Source organism: Pyrus communis, chromosome 3 (assembly GCF_041283825.1).
Source record: "Pyrus communis isolate YQ-2024b chromosome 3, ASM4128382v1, whole genome shotgun sequence".
NCBI lineage: Eukaryota > Viridiplantae > Streptophyta > Magnoliopsida > Rosales > Rosaceae > Pyrus > Pyrus communis.
Genome location: NC_142567.1, coordinates 19,063,292 through 19,083,028, shown reverse-complemented (window position 1 = coordinate 19,083,028; position 19,737 = coordinate 19,063,292). Strand labels below are relative to the sequence as shown.

General features: G+C 35.7%; 2 protein-coding genes across 4 annotated transcripts; both read left to right on the top strand.

The window, feature by feature from the left end:
* The first annotated feature begins 356 nt into the window (after nucleotides 1-356).
* On the top strand, nucleotides 357-4,555 carry DPBF2 (Basic-leucine zipper (bZIP) transcription factor family protein). Of its 2 annotated transcripts, none has more exons than XM_068454590.2 (5): nucleotides 357-479; nucleotides 1,102-2,124; nucleotides 3,620-3,691; nucleotides 3,781-3,810; nucleotides 4,214-4,555. In XM_068454590.2, exons 2-5 carry the CDS (start codon nucleotides 1,201-1,203, stop codon nucleotides 4,304-4,306), a joined length of 1,119 nt encoding a protein of 372 aa, XP_068310691.2. In that variant the 5' UTR covers nucleotides 357-479; nucleotides 1,102-1,200; the 3' UTR covers nucleotides 4,307-4,555. The 2 variants fall into 2 exon arrangements, with proteins under 2 accessions (XP_068310691.2, XP_088547328.1); XM_088691202.1 differs by having other exon boundaries at nucleotides 3,620-3,686; nucleotides 4,214-4,333.
* A 1,752-nt stretch (nucleotides 4,556-6,307) lies between these two features.
* Nucleotides 6,308-15,417, top strand: LOC137715878 (uncharacterized). Of its 2 annotated transcripts, XM_068455235.2 has the most exons (16): nucleotides 6,308-6,441; nucleotides 7,230-7,571; nucleotides 7,898-8,141; nucleotides 8,685-8,962; nucleotides 9,210-9,374; nucleotides 9,534-10,298; nucleotides 10,396-10,487; nucleotides 10,786-10,848; nucleotides 10,962-11,050; nucleotides 11,152-11,217; nucleotides 11,390-11,992; nucleotides 12,129-12,200; nucleotides 12,359-12,429; nucleotides 12,531-12,588; nucleotides 13,919-14,183; nucleotides 14,444-15,417. In XM_068455235.2, exons 2-16 carry the CDS (start codon nucleotides 7,297-7,299, stop codon nucleotides 15,082-15,084), a joined length of 3,747 nt encoding a protein of 1,248 aa, XP_068311336.2. In that variant the 5' UTR covers nucleotides 6,308-6,441; nucleotides 7,230-7,296; the 3' UTR covers nucleotides 15,085-15,417. The 2 variants fall into 2 exon arrangements, with proteins under 2 accessions (XP_068311336.2, XP_068311337.2); XM_068455236.2 differs by lacking the exon at nucleotides 11,152-11,217.
* Nucleotides 15,418-19,737: the final 4,320 nt, after the last annotated feature.

Sequence of the window (19,737 nt, the reverse complement as noted above, 5' to 3'; positions counted from 1 at the left end):
TACAGTTTACCTAATACTCAGTTAATTATTCTTAAAACACAGTAAAAAACAGTATAAAAAAATACAGCAATACCAACCGGCCCTAAATGTGACCTCGACACAAAGTGTGGCTTGTGCTAGTCACCCAAATCAATCGTAAAGGCCACATGTAAAATTAGCATTTTCGAACTAAAATGTTGGCTGTTTATGGGATTAAAATGTTGATCATACCCAGGTGACTGACATGATCAAACACTGAGCGCCTAACTCTGCCATTTTCCCCCAGAAGAAAACGGGCATGTGGCACCGAACGTGTCCAGCAACAGAACAACAATGCGGGGTCCACACAAGAAAAAGGACCCCACTTAAATATAAAAGTGGCAGTGGCAATTGCAATGGCAGTTACACTTGCAGACTCTCCTCCCTCCTCCCATTCAAGTCCCCTCCTGCCCTTCGCAGGGGATGCTCTCTGCGGCTCCATTGTAGCAGATCACCCTCAGGTGCTTTTTTTATTCTTCCTTTTTACTTATTTACTTGAAAATTCTGGTATTTGATTTCTTGAAAAAAATAATCTGGGATTTAATTTAATTTTGTGATATGAAAGGGTTCTTAGTTATTCATTTTAGCATGATTTTTTTTTTTTTTTTTTTTGGTATTTTCTTGAATTCAATGGACTAAAAGAAGTGCATGCAGATTGCAGAGTCTTGGCTTTTACACGTCTCTGCATTTATCTTAATCGGACTCACGATCTCGGCTGTAGGGGTGAATGCTCTTAAAATAACTTTACACGCGCGCACACACAATTTAACCTTGGCCGTTGTTTCTGTTTAATTTATTTAATCAAATGGCAAGACATGAAGTGGGGTGTGCAGAGGAGAAATAAGATGTGCGGTTATCATTTCCCCGATGAAAATGCTATAGCTAGAAAGAAAAAACAAAAAGAAAATGGCATAGATTTCTTGATTTATTTTTTAGTTATCTTTTGATTTATTTTTTGTTGGGGTATTAATATTATTTTGATTTGATGAAGTTGGAAATTTGTTTCACTGAAACTCCACTGCATGCAGAGACTCAAAACTGATTTCTGTGGGTTTTTTTTTTTTTTTTTTTTTTTGGGTGCAGGTGCTAATTCAGCCTTTATCGTCATATATAAGCTTAAGATTTAAGCATCTGATCTTAAAAATAACATAACTTACATGATTTGCTCCATTTTATGATAAAATGGTGGTTTCTGATGAGTCTGGAAGCGTTGGCTATGATCACAATGGTAATGACAACATGGAACTTGATCCACCGCTAGAACAACAAGAAGGATTGTCGAAAGACAGCTCTCATCCTTCAATGAATAGTACTAAACAGAACTCAATATTCTCACTCACTCTTGATGAAATTCAATGCAAGAGTGGGAGGAATTTCGGGTCCATGAACATGGACGAGTTCCTTGCCAACATTTGGAGCGTCGAAGAAGACCAAGAACCAAGCAAAGGTGATCAAGATTCTGCCAATGAGAAGGACACAACTTTCCAGCCCAAGACTTTGTCTCGACAGGGCTCGTTCTGTATTCCCACCCCGCTTTGCAAGAAAACTGTAGATGAGGTGTGGTCCGAAATTGACAAAAGTCGACCACAATTCCATGACCCCAATAGCAGCATTGGCAGTTCTGGTCCTTCTGGACCTCCACAGCGCCAGCAAACAATCGGAGAAATTACCCTAGAAGATTTCCTTGTAAAAGCCGGGGTTGTTCAAGAATCGCCATCCAAGTCCAAGCCTTCTGAGAAGAGAGTGGCAAACACCCCAATTCAACAGCATTGTGGTAACAGATTTGATGCAGATTTTGGAATTGGGGGGCAAGTGTTTGCCTCAGCATTTTTAAGCCCCCAAAACGTTATGGAAAGCGAATTATTTTCCGGAAATGGATATCCAATTGGTACTACATACCCAATGTTTGGTACACAGAGCATGGGAGAATCATCTTGTTTTAGTGACATTGAGAAATGTCATAGTTTGCCAGAATCGAGTAGCGGGGGTGGGGCAAAGAACAAGAAGAGGATCATAGACGGTCCACCAGAGGTAGTAGTGGAGCGGAGGCAACGCAGGATGATCAAGAATCGAGAGTCTGCAGCTAGGTCTCGTGCCAGGAAACAGGTACTATAGTCAATTATAGTCTTATAAAATGCATATGAAGATTGTAGATGAAACTTATGGTCGTGGCTTTACCAATATTGAATCCTTTTACAAAATAATTTGCAAGTAATATATCATGAAGAAAAATCGGAAACTAAAGATTTGCTGGAGTTAACAAGCAAAATAAAGTGTCAAAGTACAAATAAAACTACAATAAAAACAAATATTAGCAAGTTAATGACACAACTAGAGCACCAAAACAGAAGGATATACTTTCCCAAGTGTGAAACACGTTGACAGTATATATGCCAAGAAGATTGATAAGGAGGATCAAACTTTGGGACATCTCTTAACAAAATGAAAAAGAGTATTCCACTAGAACAACAAGAACAATAGTTAGTCGGTACTCTTACGTTGTTGTAGATGATCACTTTACAAGAGTCTAGTGGTATCCTCTCCGTTTGTAAGGGAGAGGTTCCAAGTTCAAGTCACATTGTTGCAAGTTCAATGCAGATTATGGTTGGCCCATTGTGTGGCTAACTCTATGTTGCTCCCCTTCACAAAAAGAGATGTTATTAGCACTCTAAAAAATCTCACACTTCTTACTATACATGGGGTTAGCCACATTGGCTATAGTAGATATGCTCCCCTATGCACCTTGAGTTCGGATCCCCACCATACATTGTAAATTGTTTTGGTAGATTATAGCTTGTGTATAAAAAGAAAATAAATACCTTACAATTAATCACACTATGGGGTGTAAAAATTTGTTTTGTAAAAGATCCTTGCATTATCCTTGCTATCTAGTCTAGTAGTATTACTTTTTCCAGAGTGGAAGTCTCGAGTCTCTTTCCTCCTTGACCATCTTCCATGATGTGAACCTATCATTTTGAAGGCTGTGACTACAAGATCATCTTTGCAAAAATTCACTCAAATAAAAAAAAAAGTGTAGTTTTCAAATTGTGACATCTTCAACATGACCCAATATTGTCGATAAACGATGAAATGTTCACGACTGTAATCATATGGCTAAATGTTTCTGCTTCAAGTGAACATTTTGAAGGATGATATTTGATTGGTGACCTAAAAAAATGAACTGTTCAGGTAGTTAATGATGGGTCCAAACGAGTAGTCAATGCCTTTCTAAGTTACTAACTAGTTAGCATCACTTTATATACACAGTGAGGCCTGCTCCACATTATATATAATTAGTTTATGAGTTATCTATTTTTCAGTCTCCATCGAAGGATCATCCGTAGAAAGAACTAGTCAAATTAAAAACCATATAGACCTCAAACTGTGATATAGATGAACGAACACAACATTTTTGTTAGTGAAACACTTAAATGATTATGATAATCATCAGACGGTTAAATGGTTTCCAAGGTGGACCGGGACCTAATAATATTGCGTACCCGAGGATCCTGTAGTAGAAGAGAAATGTATATGATTACTCGAATGGAATCCAAAATTCCTCTCTCCTTACATTAATCTGCATTATTATTACTACTTACAGGCATACACTGTGGAATTGGAAGCTGAGTTGAATCAACTTAAAGAGGAGAACACAAAGCTGAAGCAAAGTGTGGTATTATGCACAAGAAAATTATTTCTCTTGCTTTGAATACAATTTTTTAAGTTCACTAATGAACCATTTTTCACCTTTATTTGGAATAGGACGAGTCTGAAAAAAGGCGCAAGCAAGAGGTAACTAGTAAAACTCTACGTTATGATTTTGGTCCCGGTAGTTTGGTGAAGTTGCACTTTGATACCTATAGTTTCAGTCCTCAGAATAATGGTAACTTAGTTTATTAATTGTTTCAATTCAAAGACAATAAGTTAATATCATTGCAAATTTGATCAAAATTAGCATGTTAAGGGCACTTTGTGTTTTTCAACTCGAAAAAACCCAACTTATCTGCATATGTACCACCGGCATGCTAATTTCGTTGAAAGCATTGATGAATTTAAGCCATTGTCTTTGAGTTGCAACAAGTAGCACAGTACAGGTTTAACATTGTGAAAATCTGAAAGGTGGAACGTCATTGAAATTACAGGACCAGAATCAACATTTAACTCTAACAAACCTTGTGTCATTTACATATGGCAGGTATTGAGGAGGAAGGAGATTAAACAATCCACAAGAGCACAAAAGTTGGCAGAAAAGTTGAGGACAATGAGGAGGGCTGTAAGCTTGCCGTAGTGAATGAAATTCACAGTGGCAAAAAGGGCACACAAGGTGGCAAAAAGTTGATCAAGAAAATATGTAAATTGTACTTGTAATATGTAGCAACAAGGGAATTGGTGTCAATTTTCATATGTAGGATATGGTTGTAGAAATAAGTGGATGATGCTGCAATAATAAAATGTATAAAGTGGGACTAGCCCAAATAAGTATTTATTTTTATCAAGAAATTCTATTTAAGTGGATAAATAATTTTATATTTCGTCACAGGTCGATGCATAATACATTATCTTTTTTAACAATGTTCTGAATGGGAAAAGTAGAGTCACAGTGTTGGGTTGTTTTTTATGTAAAACTAGCTATGTATATGACTAAAGTAAACCTTATGTTCAAAATTTCATGTACAAAACCGTTTAGTAAAGAAAATAAAAATGTTTAACTTGCATTTATGGTGGTTGGAGTAGTGGTGGTGACGACAATGGTAGACAGTAGTGGTGGTGACGACAATGATGGTAAGGTGTTTGTGGTAGCAATGGTGGTGGGATAGAGACAGTCAATGTGGTGGTTCACTCTATTTATATAACCTTCAAGTTCTAGAGATGCTAAATGTGAAGGCTCTTAATTACCACATTCATCACGTCTTCCAAAATCAAACGACTAATTGACTTGATGGGTGAGATAATGGTTTGTACTAGAAGTCTAGAACCAACGACAACATGCGACATACGCCTCTCTATGCCCATGCCCTATAGAAGGACATCCCCTTTCCCTTGTGAAATGTAACTGTTCTTTTACTGAGAAACTGTAGCTCTTGAATTCTCATTTATCAAATAAGTCTAACATAAGGATCGAAAAATAGGAAGAGAAATTAGATCACACCGTACAAAATACAAAATCTTAGAGTATCTCTAAAGGAGATGTCAAATATAATATGTCAAAATTTTATTAGATGGCTGATGTAGTAAATTGAATACAAGTGCTAAATTCTCTTCTTTTCTAATGGATGTGTCAAATATTCATTTTACTATTTTATTGGGCCTAGAGTTACATTAACAATTAAAAAATAATCAAAATTAATGGTAGTTTAGAGAAACACCTAAATGACTTTTAATCTTATTTGACATATTTAACATCAAATTTGGAGATGGTCTTACATATCTTTTTCTTTCGTGATTGCAAACACACAACAACCATTCTCCATCTTGTGTACAATTCATTTCTTAAACTAAAACTTTCCTACAAAATTACAAAAAATTTCAAAGTGAATTTCGTATTTAGTTTCTATTTTTCTGAGAATCGAAAATTGAAAACTTGTTTGATAATTCCTTTTAGTTTTTCGAAAAATAAAAATTGAAAGCTAAATTTTGAAAAATCAATAAAGTAAATAGTTACCATACAAGTTTTCAGTTAAAAAAGAAACAAAGGATGAAGTACGGATAACTACCTAACTTTTAAGGATAATTCCAAATTGGTTTTAACCTTTTAAAAATAAGGATTCCAAATAGCTACCTAACATTTTAAAAATTCAGTATTTGTTAGGTCACGAGTGTTAGTGATGATCTGAACAAGTATTGATGTGGGATCTCACTCTCATGTCATATATAGAGCTCTAAGTCTCCAAACTTATCTCTGTTAACTAGACAAAATAAGTGTTCAACTTTACTAAGAGGAGTTCATTTGCGAGTTCAGAAGTCAATAAATGACGTGTAAGTAAAAATTAGCTTTAGTATTTGTTCACATCATGGTTTATCAAATTTGGTTAAGAAACGATTTAGTTACGAAATTTTGAAAATTGTCCAAATTTTCGGCTAAGAGCTCTGGGACACTTAACGGAGTTTTTAACGGAATGATCAAAATAATGGATGATGAACAATCTTAGGGACAATTTCTATTGATTTTCAATCTCGAAAATCATTTTGGCTAAAAAAACGTTTTTTAAATAAAATCTAGCCCCAACCCGTGTAAGTTGGCAATCAGTATACGCTTTTATTATTAACGTGTGCGTATTTATATTTTATACAAAGTAAAACGTGTGTGTTTATATATATATATATACAGCTCGACTTAATCTCTCCCGCTTTAATTACGTACTCCTCTTTCCCCGATTGCCGTGGTTTGAACTTTAATCTGAGCTTGACTTGCTTGAATCTCAGGTACTCTTCCAATCCTCCCTTTTCAATTTTTCTTCATTTCATATATTTTCCGTTTAAATTTCGCCTGAATTTAGCTCAAACCCTAGCTTTTCTATTTGTGGTCAGCTTAGGGCTCAGCATGCTGTTTGGATTTGTTAGTTTTTTATTAATTAATTCTTTCTAAGTCTCATGTATGTTTTTGCTGCTGGAAAACCCGGGAAATTAAGGGAAAATGTAAGTTTAAAATTCTGAGCCAAAAGGGCTTGGGTATAGTTGGATGGAGTTTTGTTTTATAAATTTAAATTTATTTTTTTGGAAGAATATGGAAATTTTAGAAGTTAAAAATTTCGTTATGTCGAAATGTTTGCCCTTGGAGTAATTTATGATTGTTTTTTTTCTTTTAATTTTTATTTTTTTATAGCAAAATTTGATATTTTAATGTCAAAGATGTGATCAAAGTACAATGGGCTTTGATCCAACTAGACATCTTTCGCTTTGGTTACCCAGAGAGTTGTGGAAAAGGAAATTAAAGAACATCTGTTTGTGTTTCTGATGCCGTAAATTTTAACATTACCCAAATAGGCGAAAGGGTTTCGTGAGGCTCAATTGAGCTTGCATTCTTGGTTCTCTCAAGTGGGCATTTTGGATGTAGCTACCGGCATTATATGCTTGTTGAATAGAAGTTATCTTTAGTATTTTGCACTTTCATTTAGCGGATATTTTAGCTTACCGCAGTGTAGTTGCTTGTTGACACAGGTAGGTACTTGATAAGACGCTAACTCCTTTTGTTGGTCATTATGTGATAACAGGTACTAATATATTCGAGTTGATTTAGGACAGGTTTAGAAGTTGCTTAGGTAAGGAGCCGAGAGACTAATGCTAAATTCTGGGCATAATGTAAACCGCTGTAGTGCAACACTGTCATCAACTATGCCTTCTTTGCCCCAATGTTTGCCATTGGAGCCTATTATGTTAATCGATCAAAAGTACACCCGCTCAGGAGAACTAAGTAGGGTTCTGGGCTTTCCTCTTGGGAGTATAACAGACGACCATTCTCTTGGAGTTGGCCATTCGAAACCTCCACCTCCGGTGGCAACTGAGGAGCTAAAGCACTTCAAAGAAAGTGTGCAAGATGCCTCTAGAAGGGCCAGGTATTGTCTGTTCACCCTACAACTACTACTCACTTTGACAGTTTTTGCAACTGAATTGTACATCATGTCTCGAAAGTAATTAAGGATGTTTGCTCAATCAAAATGGTGCATTTGGTAATTGAAGTTTTGCTGCTTGATATTGTTTATATTTAAGTGTAAATTTACAGCAAACCATTTCCATTGATGTTGGTGGTCACTCATCTTGATAATTACATAATTGTAGTAAATCATCTCTGTTGATATTTTGATTATCACATCGTTACATGAAATGATTATGTTCTAAGAATTTCGATAACATATATTAACAATCTTTTTTTTTCTACCAGGGACAGAGTAAAAATGTTGCGTGAATCTATTTTCAAATTGGATAAGTACAAAGAAGCTTTAAGCTCAAAGAAGAGACAGCGTAGTGATCTTTCATCAAGTGAGAGATCAAATGGAGTAAACATAGTGAAACTGGGAAGTCAGATTTATAAAAATCCTCATGAAAATATGACTCAAAGATTAGAAGACAGGACTAAGAGTGTTGGGTTCAACAAACGTGTTAGGACATCAGTGGCTGATGTGCGGGTTAGTAATCAGATTTACTTGTGATTTTATCCTACTTAATTAGGTCTGTGTTGCTTGCAATTTTTTATTTATTTTTTAAACGACATTGAATGTAGCAAAAGCTATATTTGATTTAGATTTCCCTTAGCAATTTCTTTTCTTAATGTTGCTCTACTTTAGCTTCGTAGTTCATAAAAAACAAACCTGCTTTAGTCTTTATATTTCAAGGAAAAAAACCATAGACAAGTACAAAATAAGAGAAGCTTAGTTCAAGCATACTTTTAAAACCAGAATTCTATACTAGATTGATTGGCTAGTTTTCATGCATTGAATGTTTAAACTGTGGCTATACGAATTAATTGGTGAGTTTTCATGCTTTGTAGTCAGATTCCTGTCACGATTAATTGTCTTGATTGACGAGTTTTCATGCATTTAGCGGACCAGTATTCTATACTAAATTAATTCTTTTAATTTACTTTTTAGCTTCATGCTTCTTTAGGTGATGATCAGTGCAAACTTCTATATACATATCTTAAGATGTGCACCATTTCTTTATGATATCAGGCAGATGTTAGGTCAGCTGCTACCTCAAGGCAGCAGGTAGTCACAGACAAGGATGAAAAAATACCTCAGGCTGTTAATGCGGCTTCTGTTAGGATTGAAGAAAAGACCCGTAGGTTGCTTGCTCGAGGTGAAGGGTTGGATCAAAAAGTAAAAAAGAAACGTTCGGTAGGAGCAGTGAGTCATAGAATTACAGGTGGCGAACGGGATATACAACGAGCTACGCATCCAAAGCTGAGTGGTGATCTTAAGCTACGCTCTTGTGATGTACAAGGTGTCAGGTAGACATATATGTAAAATATCAAAATAAGTTTTCTAATTTGTCATTCTGCTTGAGGTTCACAGTTTTTTACTATTTAGTATTTGAGCATAGAGAGACTTTTGGGTTGGGCAAATATTTTACTTTTCAATTTTTTGGACTAGTACGGTTGTTGCAGTTGTTCTTTATGATTATCCACATTTGGAAATGGTAAAAGGAAATGACAATGATTTTTCCTTTTTAATATTCTTTCTTTTCATATATTGCAGATTAAAAACTTCACTTGGAGTCGGGGGAATCAACAAGTCAGAACCATTTTTTGAGTCAAGTAATCTCAGCACTTGTACAGTACTTAAGAATGATCTGGAAAATGCTCCTGTTCCAAAAGACCGTTCAGTTGTGTTAGAGCAGAGGGTTGTGAAAGGAGACATTAAGTATGTGTTTCGTTCTGTTATCATCCTATCATACTTTGAAGTCGTTAGGAATTGTGTGATTAAAACCAGCACATAACCTTGACTCTGTTATTTGCAAGCTTCACTTTTAGAGGTTAAAATTAGGCTGTTGATTTTTTTTTTTATGGCTCTGTGCATCAGGCTAAATATTAAGGAGGAGAACCCTGTAGGCAGTCTTAATACTGTGATAAAAGGAAAGGTTTCTAGGGCGCCACGGACTGGTTCCATCATGAATCTAGACTCATCGCCCAATGTTCACTCTCCGTCTGCACCTTGTCAAGGTTGGCAACAGCCTGCTGGTGAAAACAAAGGCAAAGTGGCAAGTGTTATGAGTAATCAAAAGCGTGCAATGTCGAGTGGTTCTTCTATACAACCTATGGCTCAGTGGGTTGGTCAGAGACCGCATAAAAACTCTCGCACAAGGAGAACAAGTTTAGTTGCTCCTACACCAAACAATGTTGAGGCTCAGATTTCCTGTCACAGCTCTGCAGCTTCTGATTTTAGTGCTAGAACTTCTTCTGTTGGGACCAACGGATCACAACTTACGAGCAGTTTAGATAATCACACCCCGAAATCTAAAAGAGAACTTCAGAACGTTTCATCTCCATTTGGGTTATCTGGAAGTGAAGAATCTGCAGCTAGGGGAAACAAGTTGAAAGATAAGGGAATGGACAGCATTGACATTGCCTTAGCTGCAGATCAAAAAGTTGGGGCTCACTTATTCCCCTACAAGAAGAATAAGTCACCAACTAAAGAAATTGGGGATAGTGTGCGAAGACAAGGAAGAAGTGGAAGGGGTTCATCTTTGACAAGGCCTGGGAGTCCTCCAACTATGGAGAAATCGGAGAATTTACCAACCACGAAGTCTCTTCAAGGCCTGAAACCTTTGTCCGATAAGAATAAAAGGTAACTAGACTTTGCCTTATCTGTCCCGCATGTATTGTGTTGTGTCAATGAATTTAGTATTTCGACTGAAATCTCATCGATATTTTATGGTACTTAGTAAAACAGGTCGTCCACCCTCAAAAAAGATTAAAGATCGCAAGGTGTTAACTTGTGTTCCTTCAACATGCAATGGTTCGTCAGATTTCACAGGTAGCATTAAAAATGTTTTTGGTTTAAGAAAGTTGATTTTCTATTTTGTCTTTTGCATTTGAAATTCTTCAAAGTACATTTGAAATCAGTATTTCAATTTTGCATGCAAAACTAGATTTTCCCTTCGCCCCTTGATAGACTTTTTTTTTTTTGCTATTTTTCTTTTTATGTTATTTTTTTGTTGGCATGCATGTTGCATAATTTAACTAATTCTGTATGAAATATGGTGGAAACACTTGTGTTAAATATAGAATTTGGGAATAATACCTTTTAATATGTGTTGCCATGTCCTTATCAGGTGAATCTGATGATGATCATGAAGAACTATTTTTGGCTGCCAATTCTGCTCGTAATGCTAGTAGTATGCTTCTTGACCTTTTAATACACACACAGAGCGTTCAACAGTTCTATCAAAAGCAGCATATTTGTGCTATACATTCATACTTTTGACTTAAGCTTGTGTGGTTTTTGTAGAATTTGCCTGTTCTGGTCCATTTTGGAAGAAAATGGAATTAGTTTTTGGTTCTCTCAGCTCAGAGGACATATCCTACTTGCAGCAGCAGGTATTAAATTGGCCACCTTGATGAATGTAAAATTTAATGAGTATCCTTAGGCCGGACACTTACAATTATTTTCCCTATGTATTTTGGTTGGATTGGATCAGTTAAGTTTTGCAGAGGAGCTTGGTGAGAGTTTGTCTCAGATGTTTAGTGATGAATACAATATTTTGGTAATATAATTAGCCAGGGTTCTCGTGACTTTCATTTGTTTTTATGCATTTCATTGAATTTTCAGTTCTTTAGAGTTTATTTACTCAACTAAAGCAAAGAAGAAAAAGGCTGTATAGGAAATAGGCCGAACTTTTTTGTGGATATTGATTAGTTGTGAACTAATTCGTTCAGGAAGTTTTGATGCCTAGAGCAATCCCTAAGCATTCTGGGGAAAGAGAAGGGGGCCATTTTAGTCAAGATTCATTGAAGACTGATGCTTTATGTGAACAACTTGACATGAAAAGGTTGGAAAAGGTCACTCCATTGTACCAAAGAGTTCTTTCTGCTTTGATTGAAGAAGGTGAAAGTGAAGAACTTTACCATCAGAGTGAAGGGAAAAATATACACCTGTGGTGTGCTACTGATGATTCTCATTGTGGTTCATTTAATCAGAATCATATTGATGTTGAACCCAAAGATTGGGACAGAATGGAATCCGAAATTGAGTCGAAAGTAGATGTTCCGACTCAGAGATATTGCATGCTGGACAGACTTTCTTGTGATGGAAGCGCTAAAACTTGTACACTTGGTAATGGAAACACGTCCGGTTTTTTACACAGCCAGGAACAGTGGCATGGAGATGATGACCTTTCAGATTCTGATGTGGAGCAACTGCAACCTAGGAAACTCGATACTCCTAGCTTTCCTTCCTCTGACCGCCAATATCAGTTGATGTGCCTGGATGACAGACTTTTTCTGGAGCTACAGAGTATTGGTTTATGTCCGGAGAGATTGGTAAGCATTCATTTCACGCCTTCATCTGTCTTATTAGTGTGTTGGAAAACTTTTATGCCAGTAATTTTTTGGTGTTTTATCCAGATTTCTTACCTTTCTCCCTGTTTCTTCTCCTTTGGTGTGTGCCTTGCTGCAGCCTGATCTAACAGAGGGAGAAGATGTGATTAATCAAGATATAATGGGACTCGAGCAAGAGCTGCATCAACAGGTTGCCTTTTCATAGATATTCTTGTTTCAACTAGCTATGTGAATTATGAATCACTGTATTTATGCATCTTATTGACTTTCCACATTAATTTTTCTAATTATAAATCCCTTTCAATTTTTCCTTTTCTTGTTTCTTACGTTTCTTTATGTAACTAATAGATTGCGAGGAAGAAGAAAAACTTAGCAAAAATTGATAAAACTATCCAGAGAGAAAGAGCTACAGAAAGACGGTAGGATTGAGAATGCCTTGGCAGTTTTACTTATTGTACTATTTACCTTATTTTCTTAGTTCAGCCATGATTTTTTGGATTAATATGGTTTCGTATCACAGGAGAACTGAACTAGTTGCAATGGACCAGCTTATTGAGATGGCTTACAGAAAACGATTGGTAATTAGTTTCTATTTTCAGCTTTATTTATTCATTTTCAAATTATTCATCCGTTTAAGTTGTTTTTCACAAATTCACAAATATAGAATTTTGGAGCATAATCTGCGTTTATTGACAGATGTGAGCAAGGAAAGTAAAACATGAATTTTAAAAAAGTTAGGCACAAATAAAATTAGGCAATGCCTACTTCTAAGTTTCAAACAAATAAGTCATTAATGTCGTAGCAATGGATACATTTGTTATCATATAGGTAGTGAACCTTGAATATTACGGTTTCACTTTTCTCGATGTCTGCCTGTGGGCAAATTACTCCAGCATCTCAACCTATAAATGATTCATTGCACTTAAGTCGTGTGCATGAAGAAAGTTCATAAAACCAATTAGCATTATGGGGAGGAGCCCAACCTCTTATAACTTATAAGCCCGTGCAAGGTTTTTCTTTTCACCAATGTGAGACTCTTTTACCTTCACATCCTCACATGCCCTCTCATGTGTGGCGAATTTTCAAGCCAAACACATAGACAACACGAATTGGGTGACGTGGAGCACGTGTGGCCGTTGGGCTTCACACGTGGACCAGCCTGCTGTGAAGCCATGACGAAAGTTGGGGTTGCACCATAAAACCAATTGGCAATATGGGGAGTAGCCCGACCTCTTATAAGCCCTTGCAAGGTTTTTCCTTTTACCAATGTGAGACTCTTTTACCTTCAAATCCTCACAGTTCACATGTTACATTGGTTAATTTTACCAGTCCTAGGACCCTGGATTGAGTGATTCTATTTCCACTCAGTTTTCTATTTCCCCATCCCCTTTTAATAATATTTTATTTCAAATTTGCCCTCGTAATATTAACAACAATATTGTCCGCTGGGGATCACCATACTTCCATCGCGGAAATCACTTGGAGTACTAACAGACAGCCCCCACAGCGATTCATGTCCTCTTTGCACTGGGCAATCTTTCTTTGTTCCCATATCATATTAAAATCCGCAGTGCATGTGCCTGGCAATACCATCTTTCTCATTAGGCAATGGTTTGAGGTGGGTGTGGTGCTTTTTATTCTATAATTTTGTTAATGATGTGGGTACCTTGATTGATGTAGTTGGTGTGATTGATGTCTTTTAGGGTGGGGTGGCACAGGTTTGGGAAAATTTAGTGCCAACTTTATGTGAATGTTTATGAGGAATTCTAATGTCTGCCATAATTGCATGTAGAAGGTGAAATTTTAAGCAGACCAATGGTGAACCTTGGCATATGATAGATAACTGAACATTTTTTTTTTTATAAGAGATGGATTACTGAACATTTTCCATAAACTTAATGATTACAGGCTTCCCATGGGAATTATGGTTCAAAAAATGCTGTACGTAAGGTTTCAAAACAAGTAGCTTTGGCTTTTCTCAAACGTACACTTTCTAGATGTCGAAAATTTGAAGAAAGGGGCATTAGTTGCTTTAGTGATCCTGAACTACAGAAGGTTATGTTCTCTGAACCGTCATGCAACAGTGCTGCAAAATCTATTGATTGTGTTGGCTTTGGAACTGCTAGTAATACCTGCAATGGAGGTTCCCATCAAGCGGAAGTCAAGAGATCCGGTATGTTGACTAGACTTTTAAATACTTGTGTTATGATGTTCATAACTGCTTTTCATTTAATTTATATCCATGAAAGTTGCGAGTTTTCTTGCAGAGCATATGTTATATGTTTCTTTACCCTTTCCTTTTTTGTTCTTAGATGATTCCAGTTTTAGGGAAAAATTTATCTAACTATATCATTCAGAAATTGAAATCAGTAATTGTTGTGGGGTACAAAGTAAATAGAAATGTAAGATGTGTTGTTCCATTTGATTTTGCAGGGGCAGCATCAAATGTGAGTGGGAGATATGATTCCCATAGTGATAATCTCGAAGGGGGTGATAATCTTGAAAGGGGTTCATCAGTGGCTCTTCCGTCTGGTCAAGCTTCTTCCAAGCATGGTTCAATGTTGAACTTGAACAAGGGGAAGAAGAGGGAAGTGCTGATTACCGACATTGGTGGAAGTGCCTCCTCAATGGTAACTTCAGCTCTTGACGACACTCATCACGAAGTACAGGAAAAGAAAAATGAGAGAGAAAGGGGCCGACATTCAGATAATTTAAGAAAGAATTTGCCCAGTGAAGCTGGTCGCACGTCGTTGGACTCCTTTGGAAGTGAATTCAAAACTCAAGGAAATTCCAAGCAAAAAAATACTCAGTTACCAAGTCAATCAGTTGCTAATGCCAGCAATACAAGGAGTGGGGTGGGCCCGTCATTACCTGGTAATACTCGTACACCTTCGTCCAAAGAGGCAGATGAACCCACTGATTTTGCAAACCTGCAACTACCTGAATTAGATTCACTGGAAGAGAATCAAGATCTCAGTACTTGGTTGAACTTTGACGAAGACGGCCTGCAAGATCATGATTCAATTGGCCTCGAAATACCAATGGATGATCTCTCAGAGTTGATGCTTATGTGAGACAGTTTAAACTATTTGTTTCACCCTCTTCGCCTTCCTGCGGTTACACCGCAAATCCAATACTAATTCCAAGATAGAAATCATGTTAGTCTAACCACACCAGATTGTAATCGTTTAACGAATATCGAGGTAATTGAAGAATTTTGATTGTGAAACCCAGATCTGTTTTCTTTGATTGTAAAAGTTGTTGGTGTTCTTTTCCAGAGAATGATACCAGGCATTACTCCCACTGATGTAATTTTGTGTCTGCATATCTGGAAAGTGATTTGGTCTCACTTGTCATAATGTACGACTGAAACTAATTATAATTTGAAAGGTAGCTCTTATTTTGCATCTCTTCTTTTATGTACATACCACTGAGTTCCTCGGAAAATTAATGGTTAGATCTTGCACATAGTGATCTAATGGATCTTTACAACGGGTAGATCTCGTTTTAAACTAGAGTGAATGTAACGATTGCAGACGTTAGATTGTACTTCTAGACTGATCCCAAAATAATGATCTGTAAATTGCATGCAATTCTTATAAACCCTAGTCTCTACTGGCAAGATTGAAGTATGGCTATTCAAATCCTTTCCAATTTTCTGAATCTCAAAAGGGAAGTTCTCGGCGATGCACGTCAGACTCTGACAAAAATATAGAAACATAAATACAAATATAACTTCATCTATCCACTTGTCATGCTCTAATTCATCTTTAGCTGTGGAATTTTTTTGGTGTGACAAACTAAGTTGTATTTTTCTCTAATGTAGTTTTTCGATTTAGCTGATTTTGCTAAAATATGTTATCATAGCCTTACCTGTAAAAGCCCTAAATTTTATGTTGAAAATATGCAGAGTTTTGTTACGTTTATTATACTCTACAAAAATCAGCTAAACCGAAAATCTTTAGTCACTTACTAATTAGTATCTTTCTTAAACACTCAAACCACCATGTAAAATAGTTACATAATGGTTTTAGTACTTAATCTTTTAAGGTAGACCTTAAAAAATAGATGATTTAGATCATGACCGTGTGAGCTCAAAAAATGACATGTACCATATTCTGTACACATGCTGAAAATGTTATTTTAGTAACATTTGTCATGTTTTGTTAATAGACTATTAAAACTGATCGGAGCAACTAACGACCTGAAATATTATATATATTTTCATTTTCAAATAAAGTTGTGTTCACCACAAGAAAAGTGAGCACAACTTAAATTAGAGTTGTAGTGAACGATCATTTTGAGTTTTTGTTGGCCATGTTCTCGATCGTTTTCATGGTATTGCTCTCTCACCCAGTTACTACTGCCACCTCCCAATTGCCCTTAAAAGATAACACTAAATTCCTTTGTAATTCCCTACATAATCAAATCAGTTGTCACGAAGGAAGGGGTTGTTGGGAATTTGCATTATTCTGTATGTTTCTTCCGGAAAGATCATTACGATAAACAAATATATGTTTGTATGATTATTAATACTTTATTAAATATAACTAAAACGATTGACCACATGTTTAAAATATATTAAATATTATACACATATAATATATAAAACCATCATCCACCAACTACAAGTCTACAAGTCAATAGCTTGTTAATTCTAGACGATAATATAAATCAATTGCAAACATTGGATTTGGTCTGCTAGACGAGCATTGTTAGCCAACATGCCAATTGCCAAAGAATCTCTAATATAAATTAACACATAAGATATATGTTTTAAAACCAAGATTAATTTATGCATAATTAATTCAAGTATTTTGAATCTGCACATTAAGTTTCATCAAGTAATTAGGTTTAATTAAGTTGGCTAGAACTATTTACTCAACCCTCCACACTTGAGTTTTAATTTTCTTCTCCGTAGTTGAGATTAATTTAGTATATCTTTCATTTGTAATAAAAAAAAAAAAAAAAAAAAACCACGTATATATGTTTATGTAAATCTGCATGAATATCTAGTCTACCCCTAATTGGATGAAGCACATATATATGTAATGCTTAATATTTTGCCTCCCACTTTTTTACTGAAAAGTAATGACGAATGCAGCATTAAATCTTTGGTCGATCAAACCTAATCTAAAAAGACGTATGCTTTAAAGAAAGGAAGATATCTTTGACAAAAACAAAAAGCGAAGGAAGATAGGGTTAGATTTGTAGCCTATGATATCCAGGGAATAACAAAGGCATGCTGATGGTGATGGATATTGCCAACCCTAGCTTGTTTATAATTTATTCCATGTCGACTGTGATGGACCGAAAAGTAGATGTAATACATAGTTTAGAATGCTTAAAACCTACTAATATGTGGCCTTAATTAGAGTAATTAATCAACTTCAACTACAGTGTACCAAATCTTCACAGAACGATTTGTAAAAGAAATGTGTCGGTATTTGCTTATTGTAAATATATCGGCTTGTTAGTATGTAAGTGATCAGAGCCAGCCTTGAAATTTTTGGGACGAGCCACTAAAAAGGGTCCTTGAGTTCTCAACTCCTCCCATATGATCACATAGGGCCTTTTCTTAGGTTATTACTCAAAATATTTTATTTATATGTAATGATTGAGTAAATCGGATGTAACAAGAAAATAAAAGACCAAACAAAATCGTAAATAACGCGGAAACTTATAACTTCATCGAAACATCATACAATCAAGTTTCCTACCAAACTTTTTCCGATAACTAATTAAGTCATTCAATCCGTTCTCGTTTGGATGTGCTTTTTAAATGACTGAAAGCGCTTTTAGAGAAAATGTTTTTGAATTCCAAAAGCACTTTAAGTGCTTTCTACAAGAAACACCAGTTATGTGCTTCTTTCAGGAAGCACTTTAAGTGATTTTCCAGGATTTATTAGCATTTTTACTAAGGATTGTTTTCAAAAATATTTTCACCAAAAGCGTTTACAGTTATTTTAAAAGCACATCCAAACGAGCTCGCTACCATTTGGCTTACCATTGCCTTGTACTGTGGTGAGAGTCGATAAGCAGATACGGAATAAGCAATAGCATACCTAATCTTCCCTTGGTGAATACCTAACTAGTGGCTTGCCACGATTCTGTCTAGGAGGCAAATAATAAGAGTGCTCAACACCAGCAGAATTAGATAAAGTATTAGTTTTCAGTCTTCCTGATACGAACTCGATGCAACTATTTACTCTTGCAACGGACTCGGTGCACTTCCGGACCAATATTTGTTTCGGCAAAGATAGCGCCTTCGGTCGTAGGTTGATGCTCCTCTCCCACTGCATGGTCCGCAACCACTGCCTCATTATCAAGATCACATCACTAAAGTTCTTCAATCGGTGTCTCACCCTGAAGAACATATAGGGGGTGTTAGCCATGGAGAAGAAAAATTCTTGCTCAAAGAATGTAACGTCCATGGTGTCATACGTATGGCGAGCAACTGGATCATAAGATCGATACCTTTTGTTGTGGTGCAAATCTAAAAAACAAACACAGTGGAGGCACGAGGATCATAACATCAATTTACCATGTTGGTTCTTGTGAAGATGAACATAAGCCAACGATGCACAATATTAATCTTTAACCACATTGATCAACTAATCTGATTGTGATAATATCATTTATAAACCATACTTTATAAAATTATAAACCATTCGCTCGAAATCTCTCGAATGAGTCACACCGACATTCATTTGCCTTTCTAATTCAACCACAAAGGTTCTCGAATCTATTGAATGTCCACATTAGCAATAGCATCAGCCACGAAGTTTGCCTAGACATGCTTCCATTTGATACAGAGGAAAGAGGAAGCCAACCATCGAATGTCCTCAATGATCGGTATTAGTCTCCAATTAAGGGATGCTGCACAAGTTCTATGAAATCAATGTCCTCAATGATGTAATTCATGTATTATTATAGTCAATTTAATCAGATCTAATATTAAATTTTAGTATTATCATGGAGTCGGAAACAACTCATACTTAACTTGACTATGATATGTGACTAATTTGACTATTAAAAAGGAAATTGCAATCCGTGTCTGAATACGTAGTTATACATAACATAAACTGCAATGCATTTTCTGAAAGTCAGTTTGACATATTCCTAAACATAAAAAATTTAAGAAAGCGGCTGCTTGTCAGCTGTTATGTAATGGCATCAATTGTAATTATTGTTTATTTTAGGTACTCTAGTGTACCATAAAATTGATTAACTTATTTATAATTAGCATAAATATTGTTGATCTTTTGTAATTAATATTGTAACATTTTATTTATTTTAAAGAAAATGACCCAATAATTTATGTTGTATTCTTATATTAATAAAACATATATCTACTAATTAATAAAACACTCATTGTCAACCAAAATCCTATGAAATTACCAGTTTAATCCTCTAATTAAAACTATTTATGAATAAGAAATATGGGGCAGAAATCTAATTTCACACAACCAAATTTTACTCTTTTTTTTTTTTTTTCAAAGCCGCACTTATATATAATTCTAACATAACTCTCATTAAAATAATAAAAAAAAAACTTCCCATTCCCACTTTCTCTATCACTCTCTTCCTATCTCCTTCTATTTCAAAAACAAAAATAAAAATTTTTTCTCACACACTTTGTGTGTACCCATATGCTTGTATTAATGAGAATAATTATATAACAAAATATTATTACATTTCTATTTAGATTTGGTCTCATGCCAACA